At 45.0% G+C, this 21,872-nt stretch overlaps 1 protein-coding gene and 1 long non-coding RNA gene across 3 annotated transcripts in view; one reads left to right on the top strand and one right to left on the bottom strand.

Moving 5' to 3' along the window:
• Positions 1–557, bottom strand: part of SP3 (Sp3 transcription factor) — a 35,906-nt gene extending 35,349 nt beyond the window's left edge. For both annotated transcript variants that reach the window (XM_052793775.1, XM_052793776.1), the window contains exon 1: positions 294–557. In XM_052793775.1, coding sequence (XP_052649735.1) covers positions 294–300 — 7 coding nt within the window. In that variant the 5' untranslated portion in view covers positions 301–557. The remainder of the gene's footprint in view (positions 1–293) is intronic.
• On the top strand, positions 8–21,397 carry LOC128144637 (uncharacterized). Its single transcript, XR_008236145.1, has 3 exons — positions 8–281; positions 13,612–19,051; positions 19,563–21,397. It is a non-coding gene; the product is annotated as an uncharacterized LOC128144637 (long non-coding RNA).
• The last annotated feature ends 475 nt before the right edge of the window (positions 21,398–21,872 follow it).

The raw sequence follows: 21,872 nt of genomic DNA, 5'->3' as shown, positions 1-21,872 counted from the left end.
CGGGAGCGATCACCCCCCTCCCTCCCTCCCTCTCCCTCCCTCCCTCTCCCCCCCCCTAACCCCAGCGCTCCCCCCCGCCCTCCCGCACGGAGCCCTCCTCCTCCTCCTCCTCCTCCTCCCCGTGCTGCTGCCCCTGCCCCTCTTCTCCCTCCTCCCCCTGCTCCTCCTGCTGCTGCTCTCAGTGCCGCTCTCGCCTCGCTCGCACACGGACGCTGCGGGGCCGGAGCGGGGAAGCGCAGGGCCGGAGCAGGAGCAGGGAGCCCCGCGGGGCGGCTCGGTCGGTGCGTACGTACCGGTCATGGTGTGAGTGCGAGCGGCCGGCTGGCTGGCTGGCTGGGCGGGAGGCAGGCAGGCAGGCAGGCTGGCTGGCTCGCACACAGGCCCTGCTGGCTGGGGCTAGGCGGCTGCCGCCGGGGACATGCTTATTGTGCTCACGGGCTGAAGCGGCGGCGGCGGCCCGAGCCTACTCCGGGGTTTTTTTTCCTATTTTGATTGACGGTGCGGGAAAGCCGAAAGGTGGGGCTTGCAGCGGGAGAGGGGGCCCGGCCGACACCGCCGCCCGCCCGCCCGCCTGCCAGCCCGGAACTCCCGCCTACGCCCGCGCGCGCGCGCGCGCTCATTGGCTGCGCCTCGCCGCTGGCGCCGCTCGCACTGGCCGCCCGGCCCGCCAGTCACCCGCCAGGGCCGGGGGGGGCGCCCCATGCCGAGGCGGCTTCCTGTTTGCCAGGGCTTGTGCGAGGAACAATGAGGGGGACCGACCGAGAGCCCGCGGCCTGCCCCGGCCCGGCTCCGCGCGGGGGGAGACGGCCCCGCCGCCGCGCTCCCGCGCCGGGGCGACGCGGCCCGCGGGGCCTGGCCGTCCGCCCGCCCGCGCCGCAGGGGTCGGTGCAGAGGCACAGCTGCGCGGCGGCCGCGCTCTCCCCCTCCCCGTTCCGTCCCCGTCACCACCCCCCCCCCCCCCCGCCGCCGTGCAGGCGGCGCGGTGCGCGTGTGCCCCGGAGACGCCGGGCTGGAGCCGCGCTCGTTTGAACTCGCTCTGGCGGGGGTGTCACTCACGGCTGGCGACAGCCGCGGCTCCGGGCCGGCGGCCGAGCTGCGCCCTGCCAGCAGCCAGCGCCAGCGCCGCCGCGCTTTGTCCCCGCCGGCACTAAGATGTCGGCGCGTCGTCCCCAGGGGAGCCGGCCGGCCCGCCCGCCCGGGCAGGCCCTGTCCGGCGGCGGCCCCGCGCCGCCGCCGGCTGCCGGAGCCCGCGGGGCAGGCCGCCCCTTGCTGCGGGACGGGGGCTCCGCGTCAGCGCCGGCCTCTGGCCGGCGGCGGCGCGGCCCCGGCGGCCACACCTCAATGGCCGGCCCCGCGGGCCGTTGCATAAGCTTTCCGGCCGTCGCGGGCTCGCTCCTGGCTCACCCGGGAGGGCTAAATCTAAAAAGCGCCTTTGCCTCTTCTGTAAAGTAAAACCCATCGACGGGATAAGGCCGCGAGTAAGATTTTAACGCGACGCGTCCTTCTGACGGGAGTGTCGACGGCAACAACGTGCTCTGCTCTCGGCTAGGCAGCCAAGCCTTAGCACAGATCGAGCACTGATGCCAGCAGGTCTTATTTTAGCCATGTTAAGGGGAATTAATAAGCTTCCCCTCAGCGCCAGTTTGCTGCGCCCATCTTACGCAACACAAAGGAAACCGGGAGCTCTCGGCTTGCTGAACTAAGGCAGGAAATATGTTTAAAGCATTATATAAGTAGACGATGATACAGAAATAATTATTAGTGGGGCCTGTTTCTCTGTTACACCATGTAGCTTGCGATGGCTTCCCCTTCACGGGGAGCTACTTCAGCTTGGCCTTCCCTCACGTCCACATGTACGTGCAGGGTGATAGGACTGCGCGTAGGCTGAGGCAGTGATTTTGACCCTTAAGCTTGTAAACTTCCCTGATGAATGAACTTTTCTTGGTTACCTTTCACGTGGTGCTCCAGGGAGTCTGTGAATGAGGCTGAAAAGCAGTGGACTGAAGAACTCAAACCTACTTCCGTGTTACAATATTTAATGTATTTATCACTGAGAATTACTAGTCAGCATAGTCTCTTGTATATCTGTGGTTGTGCTGAGTTATTTGAAGTCACAGGCTAACCTGATAGATAAACCCATGGAGAAGTTAGTAACTAGGAAGCCCAGGAATATGGTCGGGGTTTTCAACAGCCTCTCTGAGCAGAGAATAAATAGTGCTTTTTAATCAGTCCAGCACTATGACCTTGCAGTAGCTGCCCAGGCTTAGCCTAGAAACTATTACAGAACAGGAAAAAACACACTGAGAAAATGTGAATTTAATATCAGGAAGTTATGATGGAGGAAGACTGCATGCACTATCTCCCCTGTCCGTGGAAGACTGCTCTTACTGTGTGTAGTCTTATTTTAAGCCCATTTACTTTTGTCGGTATGTTGAGAATGCCTTCAGGTGACTTTTAATAGTAAGTTGTAAATTAATCCCAAAGCTGTTTGTCACAATTCATTTTTTCCAGGGTAGTTAAAAAAAAAAAAACAAACCCCACTGCTGGTTTTAAAATGTCTGTGTTTGTTTACATAGTCTCTTGTGATTCTACTTTAGAATCAGTTTGTTGGCAAGTTAAATAACATAGCCATAAAGGAGAGGAAGGTTTTTTTGCAATTCATATTTTTTATTTTAATAACAGAACACTCTGAGAAGTGAAAGTTGTAGCTAGGGACAGAAGTCACATTTATTTTGACCTAATATAATAACGTCAGAAATAATTTTTAGCCAGTAAAAGGTAAAATACACAACCTTTAAAAATGAGTCGGTATGTATACATTAGCAGTTTTTAGGAGAAAATGCAAGATTACATGATCCACAAGACTACTGTAGTATCTAAAAAAAAGTCTTCTACAGCTGGTATAAAATCTGCAGTTTGTTTTGCAATAATAGAAGTTGTTAGTGAAATGTACGATAGCCTGACATCCTGGAACCAGAAGTATTACAGATAACTTTGGACTTCCGATAACCTAGGAAGTGGTTCACTTAAAGATTGATGTGTAAGAGAAATAATTCCTGTTCATATGCTGGGAAGGTGGGAATGATGCTTAAAAACTGGCCCTTGCTCATCAGCAGGGTATTGCCAAACATTATCAATGGTGTTTTGCTTTAGGAAGATTACGTTGTCTAGGAGTCAAACTAAATATGGAAGTCAGTCTTTCTTCTACAATTGGAGGTATGTTGAGAGAACTGTGACTTCAGCGAGATGTTGTCAATAGAGTAGTTTACCTGTATGGATCTGATTGCAAGCTTGGGACATAACTGCAATGCTTTAGGACAGAAGGATTGAAATATCAATAATGGGACTAGTTTTATATATTAAAGAGTTTTTCAGTGCAATAAAACTCAAATGTAAATAAGCTTCACAACACTAGTTGAGGACCAACTTTTTCTAGTCAAGTACCTAAAATTAGGGGGACACTGATGGTCCTATTAAATTTAGATAAAAAAGAAGCAAAACATAATAGAATATAAATAGACTATTAAAAAATAAGATAAATTACAGGAAATTTGAAAAAAAAAGGTATGAAAAAGAGGTGTAAAGAAGAGACTCAGTCAGAAATGTTAAATAGAAACTGATTGGTAATAAAAATAAAGTGTGTTTATTTACCACTTCCCAGTGGAGATTAAGAACACATGAGAAGCAAAAGAGATTCAAGGAGGAAAGGAAATGAGAAAAGACATTATTTGTAGCTTTTTGGTTATCCATATGCTAGCATCAAGATGTTCACTAGAAAAATCCCAGATGTACTGGGGAGATCATTGTATCCATACTGGATGGAAGTTCTGTTAGGTGGTGGTCTTCCTGCTGAGTTACCACTGTGCCGATATCCCCACAGAGATTGGGCTCCATACCCAATTAGAGGAGCCTTTGTTTCCTCTTTCTTGAGATTACCCACCAGATGTACTGTATCAGTATGTGATCTGAATAAACTAACTGTGACCAGTTTATTATTAAAGAGCCTTGCCTCTTTAAGCCCTTGCCTCCTGCTTCTAGGCTGCTTGTGGTAAACTGCAGGTCCTGGGATGAATTCTCAATCCACTTGCTGAAAATGGTGTGTTGTAATTTGAGCTATGTAGATATAAAGAAAGCAACACTGGGCTATACATACTGAGAACACCTCTACCAGATACCAAAATACAGCTATATCAGAACTGAGATACAGCCTTTGCGGTAAGTAGCAGTAGAGTTCAGGAGAGGAAGTGATGCCTACCAGCTTCTGATGAAACTTCAGGGAAGGTTTTGAAAGATCAAATAAGATGCAAATTGGAAAGAATGCTAAAACTTAACATCTACCCTGTAGTTTGGTTGTAAGCTCAATGCTGCATTTGGCCAGTGCAACTTACATCTCTTTGGTTTAAGTCTTGGAGCTCAGTCTCTGTGAGGATATCAGTTCAATACAAATTCAGAAGGAAGTGCACCACCTAACACAACTTCCATCCAGTACAGTGCCTGCTATACTGGAAATGTCTTTTCTGTCTGTATACTCCTTTGAAAACTTCTGAGTTGTGATATATCTTTCTGTCTTTCGTAGTCCTTTCTATTAGTGACCCTGCATTTATTTAAATGAACGTATTATTTAAGGGTTGTTGGTATGTAGTCCAGTTCAGTTTTCACATCCGTGTTACTCCGTTCCTCTGTAAAGTGCTGTTTTTGCCATGCTGAAGCCTAGAATGCAACTGTACAAGACTGGCAGGAACGCGTTCTGCTGTGGTGTGTTCTGTACCACTGGGAAAACTCAGACTCAGGGGGCTTTAGTTTGAAAGGCTGGTTTAAAATGACATTGGAAGAATCAGTAGGGATTCAATTCAACAAGCTACCTTAAAACACAGCCTTCACTGAAGGGGCAACAAGCAGAATTATCTGTAAATCTCATGCCTGAAAAAGTAACTAGGACACAAAAAACAACAATTCAGAGAGGTATCCTTTTGAATTTGAGGTACCTTCTTTTACTTTAGTCATCTGCTTAAAATTTCAGTAGAATCTGGAGGGCCATATGTTTTGGTTTCCAAGTGCCAAACATTTACTCGGTACTACAAAACCCAAGATAATTTCAAGGTTCTGAATCAGACCTATTAAACTTACTAGAATTCAACTTCATTCTGAATTTTGGCCTTCCTTTCCAACGTGTTTTAAGTCTTAGCAAACGGGAAAAGAATCTAGCTACTAGTCCTAGACTCTTAATTTCTGTGTCACATATGGGCTCATTTGCTTAAGAATATTGAGAGACTTTTACATAGCGCCGCAGGCAGGACTGACAGGAGGTTAACTTGTGAGGTTTCTTGAGTCAGTGTGTAGTAGCTGGAGATAGTTGCATGACTTGAGTTCATCCCTTTAGAAATCAACAGAGAAATGAGTCCTTGCCTGGTGTAAAGAAGCAGCAGTGGTCAGAGAAAGGTGTTGGGTGGCATCATGTCATCATCCCCCAGAAAGCACCTCCCTAGACTGAGATGAGTGGCTACGAAAGCACAAATTTTGCAAGGTGGGAGCAGGCTTGAGCAGTAGGTGTGGTTTGACCAGAAGAAGCTGAGCCAACCTAATAGCTCGTTGACCTCACCATAATTTAAGCAACTTACACAACAAAACAAACCCTGCAAAAATACTGCTCCCCACATTGCAAGCTAAATTGAGTCAAACTAGACACAGTGGGGGACAGGGCTTCATGGGTGGGAGCAGATAAGGAGAGGTAAGACTCCCTTCAGCAGCAGCAAGTAGATTAATTCAGAGTGTCAAGCTTGCTAGACTGAACAGGAACTTGCTTTTGGCTATGTTTGTGTAAAGTGCCTGTCAGTAGCCTGGTATTTCTAGCCTCTAGAGGAGCACAAACAGTACTTGAGAGCATCTGAAATACCAAAGCATTTGTATAGTCCACTGCATAAGTGTGATGGTATCCAAGTGTAACCGTATAAAAGACAAATAATATTTATTAGAAGTGAAATTGGATTTTAGAAGAGCATTTTTTCTGTTTTAAGTGGGAAAGCAATGCTAAAAATACTAGTTTTCTGCCTGAAACAACTCCATTGAAGAGAGGTCAAAGAGAAATCTGTGATACCTGGATCCAGCTGTTAGCCTGGGAGACATTTAATTCCACTGATCTGCTCACATCCAGTGGAAGCTGTTGACGGGATAAAGAAAGGCCTAGGAAACTAATGGACAGCACAGCATTCACAGCAGGAATACACCAGCTCCAGGCACTTTCTGCACTTGACTAGAGGTCTGAGACACACAACCTAGCCACAGTAAGAGGAAGAACCTGTGAATAAGTAGCTTACCAACCCAGTCTGTGCACAAATCTAAAGGCTGTGACTTCACCAACACGGATGACAGATCTTCAAAGAATGGGGCCAGCAGAAAGTCTGTCCAAGCTCTACACACATCAATGTGTGAGGATAGTCCTCTGGAACATTGTTTCTAGCCTAGTCATTGTATTTATGAATTTTTTTAAGCAATTAGGACAAAATAAGTCATGTTCCCTTTTAGTCAGAAATTCTTCTTCATTAGTTACAGCTGCAACTCTCCCTGGGTGATATATTTTTGTATATTTTGCAAATTGTCAGATTCCATGGGGACATCTAATATTTGACTGGTAAACAGGCTCTGTCCTTAATAACATGTTAGAGAAAATTAATTCTGCTGGTTTTTCTTTCTCATGTTAAACTATGTGACTAAGACAGGAGAAGAATTTCAGTGTACTTGCATGAGGGTTTTTCTCCCATTAATTGTATTGTCTTTAGTTGTGTATACAAATAAATAAAGAGTATATTAGTTGTATCTTCTCTGTAAAATTTGGGTGGGTTTTATGCAATTGGCAGCTTATTCCGTCTAAGTAAGAACTTTTTTCATTAATAAAATTTGTTTCTTACAAAGAGGAAATGAATTCATCTAATCTGTCTCCCATTTGGAGAGAGGTGGCAGGAAAAAGCAGATAGGTACACAGTTGAAAACTTGCCCTTTAGTCGCTAAATCCCTGTAGACAGCGCTCTCCTTTCACCTCGCTTAAATGAGAAATACCTCTTTATTCAAGCTTCTTAAAAGTCACTGCGTTTGGGCCCCATCATTATCCTGTTTGTTTATGCTTAATTCTTACCCTTCAAGGTCATCACAACACATACAATTTAATCATAGATATAATTGAAAAAAAAATCATAGATCCTTTAGGTAAGGTTAGAAAAGTTGTTCAGAGAAAAAGTCCATAACCATGACTTGCAGAATCAGTAATATGGCATCTAAGGGTCCTTCTTCGTAGCCCATCACAAAATTGGAATGGAAATAAATAAATAGATACATGCATAAATTCACCTAAAAAAAAAAAAGTGTCTTCTTACATACTTCTTGCCTAGCGTAATTCTGTCTTTCTCCCAATTTGGCATTTTACTTTTAATAGTACTGATAGAAAAGTAGGCCATTGTGGAAATGAAAGAGACTGGCAAATTATATATGTGCACATATGTTTACTGAAAAATTGAAAACTTAATAGCAGGAGTTACGTATTCTGAAAGGAAATATTTTTAGAGGGATAAAGTGACTTATTTTTAGGAATCTCAGTCTGAATTCCCATTCCCAGAGCAAGAGCAAGCAGGAGGCTGTGGCTCCCTCCAGGAGAAGGAAGTCTGGGGCTACAGTCCAAACCACATCCCCTGCTGTCTCTGGTAAGTCGCAGTTCCAGCAGCCTAAAGGCCACAGGGTTAAGGTGGTCTGAACAGCGAGGGATCAAGTGAACGTCCAGTTAAGGAGATTCGTAAACCTGCATGACAGCTCTGCGTTCTAACATATCTTTAGGTGAGGGAAATTCTTTTGTTTGTTAAAAAAAAAAAAAATCCTTGACAGGATCTTTGAAAAAGGACTCATGGACAGCGACTTCCAGAAGAGGGCTGGGGGCCATCTATGGCAGGAGAACCTTCCCCGGGAGGTGTTTGATGCAGGAATGACCTGACCTCACAGTGGGTCTCAGCATTTTGTTTTAGCTGGCATTAGGGGACTGCACTCAGCGCATGCCATCTCTAGATGGGCTGGCTTGGATGCCCCTGAGGTGCCTGCTCCACTTTCACTCCCCCGTGAGAAACCCCAGTTGAACAGAGTTCTGGCATGTCCACCGTGGCACATAAAGCCTTTGTGGTTTTTCTACAAGCATGATTTCATTAAAGTAGACAAAAGCATTAAGAGCAACAGAACAAATTAGGTTTGTGCCTTTCTACTTACTAGCTTTGAAAGAGAAGGTGGAAAGTTGTAGGGTTCATTTCAAGTTTTTCTGTGTCTATGTTGCAGAGAAGTAAAAATTTAAAAAGGCTGGTAACAGATGTGTTCACCTTACCTTCCTGCAATACCACAGACAAGTGGAATTGCATCACGAATACCAAGGAAGAGAAAGCTGAGTGAGATTTGAAAATCCAGTTCTGCTCATGGAAAAAAAACTGTTTTCAGGGAGAAAAAAAAAAAGATACTAATTAAAATTTATCTAAGAATGCCTCCGTAAAAGAATCATCAATCTATTTCAGCTTAAGTTTGAAAGAGGCACATTTGAGGCTTGAAAAATGACAATAATTAACACACTGGTGGTGCTGGCATAGAACACCAATAGACATTTTTTTTTTAACTGCTAATTAACCTCTGGCTTCTATAGACATCTTTAAAAAATGCACATCTTCATCACCTTTTTTGCAGCTCACTAGCGATCACATAGTCCACGCTACTTCTCAGACCATGCTGCAGATCACTCTTGGTCCTTTTGACCTATTTTCATTTCAGAATTACCGCACAGCCTTCCCAATCTAATGACACTTGCAAACGTCTGCACTTGCTGCAGGTGTCCTTCCTATTTCTAAAAATTAATTAACGAAAGTTAATTATTTTTTAATGTATTGTTTCTCTCTCTTGTGTCAATTAATATCTGAATTATTGAAGTGGATCATTGCTATTAGTTTGTTTTCACAAAGTTGGAAAACTCAGAAACTCCACTGTCATCTTAATTACTTACAAATGAAGGGTAAAATGCCTTCCTTTCCGTGGCAAAACTCCAAAAGATGTAATGGAGACAGGATCTCATGGCAAGCCTACATTCCCTATGCATTCCCCCAGTCTCAGCAGGACCACTCAGGCACTGGAAGTGAAGCATGTGTGCCCTGCACAAGCACAAGTATCCAGTTCCAGGGCAAGGATCCCACTAGATCTTTTACTTTACAACAGTAGCGCCAGATTTTAAGCAACATGTTATGTTTAAGCAGGGTGGTAATTGAATATTCTGTCTGCTGCATAGAAAAAAAAAAGTTAGTTCATCTTCCTTTTCCTCTCCCAGAGAAAAAGCATTACAATACTTTTTTTCCTAGCCTGGATTCCTACAGAAATTAAAAGGGTTTTGAGATCATTAGCTCTTCATATGTATAATAAATCTCTGTGTGTGTGCGCATGTGTGCACACATACGTGCATGTACATACTTGCACGGTGTGCAAGAGAGAGAACAAGAACAAACAGTAGCCAATTTTAACCACATCTGACAGAGCAATAAAAGGCTAAAAATGTTACATTCCTATACATTTCATAAAAACAGGCTGCTAAGTAAAAGAAGAGAGACCTACTGCAGCTTGAGTTAAACCCTTATTAAACACCAAGAAAGCTGCAAAGATGGAAGATGTTGTGAATACCCACCCACAGGAAAAGTTGCAGTTGGAGCTTCCAGCTATGTAGACCTAGGAGAATCCAAACAAGAGATCACCCAAGGGAAACCAAACCCCATCAGATCTGTAGCTCATGGGACTACTAGTTTGTGCTGGATTTCTAATCCATCACTGTCCAGCTCTGAAGATGGCATACACAATTTTTGCCCTTTGACTTTGGGGAAGAAAAGATACTTTTTTTTCATACAGATTTTTCAATCCTCATGAGCTGAAACCCAAGATGAAAGGAAGGACCAGAATTTGTTCTTAAAGACCCCATGGGATATTCTCACCAGAGTCTCCACATGCAGCACACTAGACAAAGAGAAAACAGCATCTTCAGGTTCTCAGACCCTGGAAACTGGAGAAAAAATTCATGCCCTGGCAGCCTGGACTTTGGTCTTGTTCAAGTTAGCAAGAACCAGTGCTGTTAAAAAGCCTTTCATCCCACTTTCTAACCTGTCACATCACTGACGTCCAAGGGTCTAACCATTCTCAAAAGTTTGGTGAGAAACACACATCTTAGGTCTATTGATTTTTCTGTAATACCGGTGTGGCATCCATGCAGAAGATGCAGCTGGAGGAAGGAGTAAGTCAGGCTTCTTGGTGCTGTTGTCCCTTGCCGGTGCAGTGCAGGGTCCCCAGCTCTGCTGGAATGCTGGAGACACGCGTGCCAGTGCCATGCGTCTTTCGCATCTTGCTTGGATGCTGAAGGAAAGCTGAAAGAGAGAGAGGGTCCAAACCAGGTGCTGCATAATGTACCAATAAACACACCATCTTCAAGACACTTACCCACTATAGTGCTTGTCTCAGTCACATTTCCTCCCTGTTCGTAGCTGGGGTGCGTTTGACAAGGTTTGTTTACTTCACCCCAGGGTTGCATGTTCATCACCTATCAGTCACACATCAAGGGACAAACTCTCGTCCTCCAACATTCACAATCCGCTATGGATGACTGCCTGCCTTTTTATGTCCTAGTCACAGTAACTCATCTTTCATCTATACCTCTCTTCTGCACTGTACACTTCAGACCCTCCTTTGCTAGGCACGTTCACGTCTCTAAAAATATAACTCGGGAACTTTTTATTCTTCATGTTGTGTAGCAAGGAAACTTGGCTCTCAAGCTCAGCAATCTTGCTCGTAGGTGCTGAGGCAATCAATGCACCTAGGCTGCCTTGGATGCCTGTAGCCATATCTAGCAATGCTCTGATTCACAGTCCTTCATACCCCACACAAAGGAAGGAGAGATAATGAAAGAATTCAACAGCCAAATCCTGCTATTCCCCTCTTCTTCCCAAAAAGGTTAACTCCAAGAAAAACAGAAGCGCCCATTCTTGTCACAGGGTGACAAAAGGATGTGTGTGGCATTATTATTATTCTTGCTGCTACACGTGTGAGGTTAGCCTGAGATATTTTTAATGAACTTTTTATGTTTTTTAATCTTTTGTTGCTAAGAGAATAATAATGACCTGGCACGGTAATAAGAATCTCCAAGGCTTGGAGCAATAAAATCAAGTTACAGTCTTCTAAAGTAGCTACATTTTGCAATTTTATGGGAAAATAAATACCCATTCTCTTCAGTACGTTATACCTGTCAGTCCCTGTTTTTCCTACACTAATCTAAAAGAAGTTAGACAAGTAGCCTTCTCTTTGTGCTTTGTCATTCATTACTTAAGGATATAGAGAGGAAGTTAGAACAGTATGTTTGTCAAATAAGTAAATATTTAACATCGACTTTCATTTTAACAATCTAAGGGAACAGTATCATAAAACCTTAGAAATTTGGCAGTACTTTTATCTTTTTTTATGTGACACTCAAGTTAGTCATTGGAGCCATTTTATTTCCTGGATGAATGATAATTCCTGCAGTAGGACAATTCAACATAAACATCTGCAATAAAACAGGTCAATTAAATCTGCAAGTTAATTCTAGGCCAGAGGGAGAAAGCTGCCTTATTCTTATTTACTGTTCCCTAAGGAGTTAAGGCCCCAGGGCAGTAGGACTCTGCATGGACTGGAGAAGTTAAACACATGCTTGATGTCTGAGTTTCTGGGACCCAGACCCTCACAGTTCTGTAATTCACGATAATGCTCCTAGTTGGAAGTGCTGTAGTCAGAAAATATTTCCTTATTCCTGTATTTTTCAGGCAATGAAGGAGGCTGGCTGGGAAGCAGGTTTCTAAAGGCCACAGGAGAAAAAGAAAAAAAAAAAACCAACAAAACAAACCACAATTTTAGGGTTTTCGAAATGATCAGTGAAGCTTTGTAATCTGCCTCTGGGCTTTCCATGGGGAGAAGAAACTTACTGGTCAAAGTCAGCATAAAGAGCCCCAATCTGGCTTCAGTAAAAAGTGAGTTAGGTACTACTTTTGTCAAATAGAAATCAATAGGAATTAAAGTATGTTAATGATTTCCCACAGGGGCAGAGAAGCAGCCACTCATGCATCAAAAACGAGTGGCAGCCAACACGACAGTGAGCTAATGCTCCTTTCTCCCATTTCCTCATCAGTTCGTCTACCGCTTGTCCACATTTGATACGCAAGTCATCAGTACGATGATTATAAGCAGAGAAAAGACTTCACAGAGAACATAACCTGCTGTATCCTGAGCGAAAAGGCCTCAACCTGCCCAGTATCTCATGTGTAATTCAACTCCCCATTCCAGTCTGTACCAGACCATTTGGGATGTATTAACAGAGTCTGAGAACTCCCAACTAGTGACTATGCAAAGTATTTTCGTTGCTGCAGCTAATCTACAAAGACAAATGTTTTCATGTTTACACTGTAAGAAACAAAATATCCTTATCTGCTGATATGAAACATTTGCTCTTTGTTGAATACCAACACTGTTCAACTCCAAAACTGTTTGAAATCCTGGCTTGCTGCTTATCTAATTTAGCGGTGCCCATTATAAAAGGAAATCGGAGAACTCCCTCTGATATGGCTCTACCTCCCTGTCTGACTCAGTCCATTGAGGATGTTCTCATAAAATCTCTGTTGATCATGGAAGAGATTATCCCCATTTCACAGACATGAGTGAGACGTGCAGGAGTATCAAGAGCCTTGCCAGGGGTCACACATGAAGTCTCATGGCAGAACCAAGAAATAAACTCCCATTTTTTTCAATCCCAACCCATCCTCCCTTTCAATATCTTTCCACCTCAAAAAAGAAAAATGGAACAATGTTCTTCCTTGTCCTCTGTTTTGAGCAAGAGCCTAATTATTTGACTACTGCTCCATTCTGTTGTTTGGAAAACATTTTTCCTTCCTGTTGTAGATTTTCCACATACACATGCTTTCACAGTTTGCAAATTGCTGCTACACAGCATCAGTTAACATCCTGGGGAAGCAGCAGGCCAGGCAGCACCAGCCCAGGTTCTGCCCGTACCATGTGTCTGTAGTTCTGCAGAAGGAAAACGACTCAAGGTGTTAATGGTGGGAGTGGCGCTGAATTCAGCGGCAACTCGGTGTCCTCTTGGATGATTCAGTGTCTGAGCAGGGAATCCTGTAAAGCCCCCACAGATCCTGCCGCCGCCTGGCCCAGGCTCTCCGCTTTGGACCATTTCACGCAGAGTTGAGCATAGGAGGTGTATCATTACAGCCCCTGGGCGTTATAGCCAACTTGAGCTTTTCAGCCTGCATGTTAATGGACGCCATTCCCAACATTTTGTCAATTAGTGCTATTGCCGAGATACTGGCTAGATCTGGTTTTCCACTTCTTTTTCTTTTTTTTTTTTTAAGGTTGTGCTGTACGTAAAAGCCAAAACCAATTTTTCCAAGTCCACCTGTGCACTATTAGTAACTGTTTCCTTGTGGGACAGTGCTGCTCTCTCAGTCATCTCTGTACAGTTTTCAAGCCTTGCCACCGCCCATCTAAGTTGTTAATTCTCTCTGATGTTTCCCTGTATCTTTCTTCCAGAGAAGAAAGGGGCCATTGAAGAATATCGTGCAGAGTCTCAAGCAGTTCCCGAATTGATCCCTCAAGGCTCAGGCTGGTGAGAGGGCAGCTTGGCTCAGAGGCAGAGCCTGGCAGAATTTTTGAGGAACCTTTGAGCCAGCAGCATGCCGCTTGAAAAGCCTTTCTCCTTCAGACACATTCATGCCTCGAATCATTACCAAATATAGAATGTATTCTTTAAAAGATACTACTTTCCCTGCATGAGGTATCTAAAACTGTTGGAAAAAGCAAAGCTGAAAAATACAATGATACCCCTTGCCATATGAGACATGTGATTAAATTAAAATGGCCCCACAGCCGGCCTTGGTGGCCACACGAACCTTCACTTTACTCGCCTGGGTAGGCATATGAGGTACAGCCAGACTCCTCGGGGACACGGAGGTGTTCACATGCGCACACGGCCATGGGCTGGGCTCCTCGCATGCCGCCGGCTATGTGACGGACTGTGCTGGCATGCCTGCAGTCAAGCAGCCTGTTTGCATATAGGAAGGGGCATTCAGCAGGATCGTTGTTAATAACAGGAAGATATTAAAAGTAACCAAAACAAAGACATAACATTCCCTTGTCCAGATGCACTGTGGGTCTCAGTTACTGTTCTTGCTGTCGTCATATCCGGCCGTCACAGAAATGCTCTGTCCCAATATTTTGCCTCTGTCACGTAGAAAATAGCATTACCGGCTCCCCTCCCACCAGGGCTCCAGAGCCAGGCACCCGGTGCCCCCTCGGCCCCTTGCCTTGCTGCCCTGTTGCTCTCTGGCTGCTCTTGCAACACCGAGCATCGCGGGGCAGTGGGTAAGGCGGTGGTGCATGCCTTAGGCACACGCACTTGCGCAAGAAGCCCAGAAAGAGCCCAGGGCGGCACATTTGTTTTTACATTTGAAGTGAAATCATGATATAAAAACCCCCAATTTTCATGGTTTATGGGACAGATCCTTCCATCAGGAAAGGTAGTTCCCAGGAAAAGCTTAAGAATGAGTAGGAGAAGGATAAAGTCCTTCCTCCTGCTGCTTTTTAACCCCTTGTTGCTGTATAAGTTGCCTTTTTCCATTCCAGGAAGCAGGCTCACATTTTAGTGGTAGTTCTTGATCTAAAAAACATTCTAGTTTATTTCACACAAAGAAGAAGAAAACATTTCTGATTCAGTGCTCACACTAGATAGTTGTTTTAGTCCCCAAAACTGTCAAAAAAGGAGGGATAACTCTCCCTCCCTTTGTTTCTTTTCCACTTTCACCCAGTCCCTGGTCTACTTCCCCTGTGGCTGATCTCCTCTCTGTGTTTTTCTCACATATCTTGTGAGATTACTCACTCCATCCACCATCTGTGCATTTGATACACGTTTATTTTCCAAGGCATTTGCTTCCATGCTGAAGTCCCAAGTGAGCTCTGTTGTGCAGCACGAACCAGCTGTGTATCAGGTGCCCAAAGCTGTGGTCACCTATCTTGTGTGCCGGCCCTGCTTAGGCTTCTCTCTTTTCAGGTGTGTCCTCAACATCCTTCCCTACTCTTCAGGTAGCGATACAGCTTCTCCTTCTTCTAGCTCTTCTTCCAGTCACGCACAGTCTCCTCCAGGAGAGGAGCCAGGTGTTTTGGACTGATCCAGGCTTTGCTGCAGGGACCCAAACCCTTCAGAGCTGGCAGTCCCAGCTGGGCTCCTTTGCTCCTTCCCGTCAGTACTGCCCTGAATCATGTTAAGACACAACATTCACGAGGAAACAGCGACCCTTGAGCAAATACCCTCTGCTGTTGCAACACAAGGTGTGAAAAGCAAGATCGCAAATATCACTGCAATAAGGTATTCTGCATTTTGATGCACATTTGCTTGAACGTTCAGAGGTCCCAGCTCATCTCAACAGCTGACTTGCAGACAGCATTTTGCCTTGGTGTTTCTTTCCCTCGCGTGTAAAGACTAACCATATAAAAGTCCCTATTCAGGCCAAAATTGAAGGCTACACAAGCAAATGGATTGTTCATCTGCTGTGTACTGTTTAACTGCGGTATGAATTGAGCCCTAAGAAAATGGCAGCCGTTCACTGGGAGTAGCACACTTAGAAATAGATTAGGAGAGTCATAATAACAAGGTGCAATGTATATACCAGAAAAGCCCATGCTCTGGGTTGTGTGCATCTGTTGCAAAATAGCACTTAAATGCTGCAGTGCTAGGTGGTTATGCTGCTTGGTTGAATGAAGGAAAAAAATGGAGGGGAGGAGGGAAAGCAAACTGTCACCACTCCTCGGGTCGGAGCCCTGACAGTCTGCCCACTCTGTTGCTCTGCCTGAGCACCTGAACGTTATCACGCTTGCACTTCTGAGACATGAATACAAATACATCCCTTAGATGCTGGCCAGCTGATCGCTTCTGCCTTGCAATATTTTGCATATTCATTTTGGTATCCTGTTATTATAAGGCTGATAAATACAATCCGGACATTGAGGAAGCGGGAAGACTCAGCATTCTTCTACACTGACACTGCGTTCCTAGAAGGTAAATCTAGTTAAGGCAAGTCTTACCCCCCTGCAGGAACTGAAAACCCCCCCGCATACTCTGAGTTTACATCTTTGATCCACCAGCTTTACACATGGAGCACAGCATGTCTCCCATGGAATTTTGCTGAGGGCTATTTCACTCGTGCTGCCAGTGGGACCCCAGGAGGTGCAGTATGCGTCTGTTACAGCTGCAGGACAATAGCTGGGGGTCAAGAAAATCAGAGGCAGAAGGGGCATCAAAACTATTTTCTGACTCATCACAAAAAGCAACAGAGGAAAAAAAATCTTTAAAATCCTCTCAAGATGTTTTAATATTAAATATTAAAAGTTATACAGATGTGATACTTAAAAGTCGCTCACAAATAAACAGGAACTTTGCAAGCAGCTATTAGGATACTACACAGTTTGTAGTAACACTACTAAAACCCCCAAAATATTGACAGTCTTCTTTTCTAACCCAGGGGTGTGCCAAAATGCAAAAAATAATTCTGGTAACAAGACTTACAGGCAAAATGGTCTTGCAACATTTCCCAAGCTGTGAATAGTGGAAATGCATTGGGATCCTGCTTGTTCACATACACCATTTGAGCAGCAAACATCAGGTTTAAATAGCAGGTCTCACCACAGGAGAGAGACTCTACAGCTCCTGCTAGCCATCCAGCAGCAGGCATCTCCCAGCTTGGTCTCAAAGAACTTAAAAGAAGCAAATGAAACCACATAGCACACTATCTAGACTGTTATTAATGAACTGTTTCTAGCTGATGATTGTTTCTAGCTGCTATAAACTGGAAGTCTCTGAGCATGAACTGATACTGGTCTTCTCGACTACAGTGGTGCAAAGAAAACCAGTATCTTCTCAAAGGTCAGAGAGGATTTAATGCTGAACGCAGCGCTAACAGATAAGCAAAAGGTATAATCCATCTATTTCACTGTTACAGTCAGACCAAGTTTGGGATTTTGGGGGAAGCCTACACAGGTCTTCCCTCTTCAACACATGGCAAGGATCCAAGCATCTCCTACGTGAACTGTGTCTTCTGGTGTCGCTTTCTTAACTGCTATACTGGATTAGCCACTAGGGACTGCAAAAGTATCCCATTCCGTTCAAGGCCGTTCGAGCAGGCAATGGCAGGACTACCAGAGTCATATCCAACTGGCCTTGCAGGGAAGAGCACCTCAGCGGGGCTGTGCCATAGCCAGCGTCTCAGTAAGCTGGACCAACAGCGGATCATCCTGTGATGTCTTACAGTTTCTTATATCCCACCCCAAAGTTCTTGCTTCACTTTCCTGACCTATGATACCTTCTTTCTGTTCCCTTCATCCCTAGGTATGCTTGGTATTTATAGAAGTTTTGCTTCTCTTTTCTTCAGCTTTTTTTATTCTGTTTTCTTGTTGTTCTCAGTATTTCCACCCGAAGCTACATGCTTTGTTCTCTCCTTTCGACATGCACATTCGGAACAAGCAGCACAACTGTGTGAGTTCTCTACTTGTCCCTGCACAACCAAGGAGAAGAGGGGCATCGAGTAGAAATGAGAAAAAGAAATAGGGAAAGAGGTTGACTTGCTTGCAGCCACCGTGCTGCCTCTGAGCAAGGCTAGTACTCCCACATGCGCCTAGAGCCACCAACCCACTTCATACCAAAAGCAATGACTTTAGCAACCCAAATGTCACAAGGCTTTGCCTCTTCCTGCCTGACATTCAGGTAGTGGAGGGCATGTGGGAAAGAACGCACCCATTAAAATAACACCTTCAGCAGATCTTTCCTGGGCCCGCTGAAACGCCAAGCGGCTGCAGTGCTTCCAACAGTTCAGCGCAGAAAATACATGGCTCCCTGGGATAAATCACCTTTGTTCCCAGCTCTTCTCTTTCTGAAGTCTGATGAGTCCCAGTGGCCTCGTCATTGCACCCAGCCCAAAGGGCAGTTCCAGCTGGCTCTCTCCTACTGTGCCGTTGCACTGGGACCTGCAGGGAAAGCTCCCAGGTAAGGTCCCAGTTCCTCCACATTGCTGGTGTGGGGGAGGTGGGTTGCTGCCTTTGGCCAGTGGTCTCCATGTGCTCCTCAGAAACCCCAGGGAGATGAAAGGGCCTTATGAGCTCTTGCATACAGCGACCTTGATATGATCATGGGGTTGTAGACTTCAGGGGAAAAACAGACCAGTTCCCCCCTTCTACCCCTTCAGTCGAAGTAGTCTTAGAAATTCCTTTTAAGAACAGCAAGCAATTTTTCAGTGGCTGGCGTCTTTCAAATACTGAGCAATATCATGTATTCAGAGAGTCACAGCAAGGTTTTTGTCTTGAAAAAGCTTAATTTCCTGAAGCACATATCAAAATCCCATCCTATGAATCCTTTCTGTGCAACAGAGCTCTCCTTGTTAAAATTCTGCACAAGCATATTTCCTCCCTCCTCCCTCAGGTACCATTCTCTCTATGTACACTACAATAACAACTGCGCCTTTACTAAGATTGAACACAATAACCAGGTCTTTGTAGAGGATAATTAACAGCCAGCAGTGAATCTTAGCATTTATTCAATGGGGTATGAATGAGTTATGAAAATTCTTTTTTGCTGGAGAGGTAATGGGATATTGTAACGTCTGCATATGCTTTGCCTCTTGCATGATAGCATATTTATGGTGTTCATAGTTTAAAGCCAGAAATACATACACAGATATTATGCGTTTGTATTCAGGCAGTTATGCCTCAACATGTTTGCCTCTCTTTCTGTCATTAAGGAAATCCCCACTCCATCTGCATCTAATCCAAATTCCTCATGTCCATTCTGAGCAGGATGAGTAGACCTGAGCCTCTCCAGCTGTTCCTGGAGATGCGAAGGTTCATTTCTGGAATTGAATTTCCACAGTTTTACGTAAACTGTCTAGATTAGTGCCCTCACACAGGATACTTCACAGAGTACTTGGAGGTAAATACAATGACATTACACAGTTCTGAAATACACGGGGCCCCTAAATTTGCATATGCTTTTCATTTCGTGATAGAAAACTGACATGTTGTTCTTTACTATTGGATAGCTAAGTGTGTGTGAAAAGCTGCAACTCCCATTTGCAGTAGTGTATATAGATCTATTGAGTGTATTTGTGTACATGTATACATTATATATACAAAATACAGAAATATCTCTCAACTGTAAGACTAAAAACCGATTGTAGCATAGTTTAAATGAGAATATGGTCTTTTTAAAGTAGAAATATTAATGACCATTGGTAAAAAGGCAAAAAGAAGAAAAAATGTCCAGATAGATTAAAAAAAAAATAATAATAAAACAAAGTTTTCTTGGGACCATTCCCAAAGCCCACAGTTTCAATTCTCATCCAAGCTACCAGGAGATGACTAAGAGAAGAGCGGACTCGGGCTGGGGAAATGTGCACTTCTGCTGCTGACTCACAAAGCACCTTTTCCCCTCTTTTTTGCAGCCCCCAAAAATGTTGATGTTCCAGAAGCTACTGCAGAAGTTGCTCAACTCTTACCTGGCTGCACATTGCAGGCGCGCACATGCATCACCAGAGCGTATCGAGACGCAACTGCTTAGGTGCAATAGCCAGATCGGGATGTGGCGAGCTTTGTCGGCTGCTGTTACTTGGTTTTGCATTGCTAAGCACACACAAAAACTTGGGAATGCTGCCAGAAAAGGAGTCTTTTGATCTGACCTTGAGCCTGTGAAATGGCTGGAAAAGCAATAACGTGATTGCTGGTATGCCAACGAGTGTGCCAGGCAGCGCGAGCTGGTGTAGGAGTCCCGGCTGTAGATGGGCCGTGACAGGGAGTTTCCCATTGCCAGTGAGGGTTTGCTGAAGCTGGAAACATGGCTGGCCATACATGGGTACTTCACACCAGTGCTCCTGACAATGGACTTCACACCATTTCTGTAATTGTTACTGAATAGGTGGTTTTTTCTTCTCCCCTGCAACCTAAAAATCCTCTTTCAGTCCAGCCAGTCATTCATGCTGAAGGTATGTTTCCAAAGCGGCGATCTTGAGAGAGGATGGGGAATAAAAACATTGCAGCCCTCGACTGCAGCGCAGCAGCCCTCAAAGGTGACTTCCAAAGGCAGCCCGCGAGCCTCTGACGTCCCCTGCCCTTTTATCATATTTTAAAGGAGTCTTGAATTTTTTTTCTTTGAAAACTAGCAGGGATAGATGAGAGGTTCTGCACGATGGTTGGTTTGTTTATTTGTTTGCTTTCCTTTCGAAATGTAGGTCCTGTCTCTCCCGGAAGGGGTTCTGGCTAACTGGGCAACTAATGAAACAATAATATTGCCTGAGATGAGGGAGTGAAAGTCAAGAGGGGAAAATGCACTTTTTATTTATTTTTTGTTTTTAATCTGACTGCTTAGCATTCCTTCTTCCTAGTTAACGTCTACTGGAGTTCAGTCATCAACTGACATTTCGGAGAAACAAGCTTTTTCTAAAACATCCAAGAGCTCCACTCGTCCTAGCAAAGCCTCTGTACTAAACACACAGCTGCCAGCCCACAGAACGGCGTTTCAGGCAAGACCAACATTTGGTACTGTGCACATTTGGGGGGTTAAACAAAGCAAAAAAAAGGGATTTGTCTTTTAAGTATCTGTCTACTGCCTTTTTAACCATCATGCAAAAGAAAACAAAATAAAGAAAATAAGAATTGCTCTGTAAATCACCTGTGGACAGCAGACGTGACGAATTGGAGATATTTATTTCATTTGCAGGGATTTCTTCTATGCATCATAAAACATGCGCGCTGTAGTCCTTAGCGAACATATATCCTGCACTGTGGTATAAATGAATGTGTAACATTTTTAACTGCTGGCCAGAAGGCCACTCGACAAGTACTGCACTTGAAATCGTTCATTGCAAAGACAAGTTAAAAATGAGTCTGCTTCTGCACAGGTGCAAAAAAGCCACTCCTCGTACGGGAGGGTTTTTTGATGTTAAATTAGGTTCCATAGATGATGGAGGAGATGCACATAGTGAATTTGTAACTATGGGGAAGCAAAGCATCGCTTCTGACCCAGGTGAAATCTGGAGCGCTTTGCCGATGTCCTCCCTGGCTCGCAGGAGGAGCCCTGTGGCTGCGGCCCCGCCGGCCGCACAGCTCCCTGCCTGGGGCTGACAACGCTCCAGCACCTTTCCCGGCTCCGGCAGCCTCATCACAGCGACAAACACAAACACAGATTACTACACTAAACACGTCAGGCTAAGTCAATAGTTTAATAACCACTATTAAGGCTTTTCCAAATCCATTTAACAACTGTAAATTATTCCAAAATAAAATAGCCTCAGCCAATCAGCTGTGTAGTCACTGACCCACAACTATGTGCTTATTTCTCAATTAAGCAAATCTCCACACCCTGGTTGGCTTTAGCTGCTTTTGTGGGTTTGTATGTTGCAAGATCCAGTATATAAATCCCTGTCCCCTGCCTGAGAGCCTCAGTTGGCTGTTCCCCACAGCAGGTATTGCAGCTTCACCCTTGTTGGTGGCGGTGCTGGTGCCGGGATAAACCTCTCCACTCCACTTGTTCCCTCCTGTCACTTCCCCTCCCACCGCATCCCCCAGCTAAAGCCATGCCGCTCAACCACCCCTGCCCTGCCAGGGTGCAGGACCACCCTGAAGACCAGCGCTTGTGTGTGCAAGGAGAAGGGTCACTCACCAGCTGACACCGTCCCCGAGCTCCCCGGGACTGAGCCGAGGCAGCCGCCCTCACCTCTTGGAGCAGCATCGGAGCTCCAGTCGGGCTCCAGGGCTCG

This window comes from Harpia harpyja, chromosome 7 (genome assembly GCF_026419915.1).
Source record: "Harpia harpyja isolate bHarHar1 chromosome 7, bHarHar1 primary haplotype, whole genome shotgun sequence".
Lineage (NCBI taxonomy): Eukaryota > Metazoa > Chordata > Aves > Accipitriformes > Accipitridae > Harpia > Harpia harpyja.
This window is presented reverse-complemented; position numbering and strand designations above follow the sequence as displayed.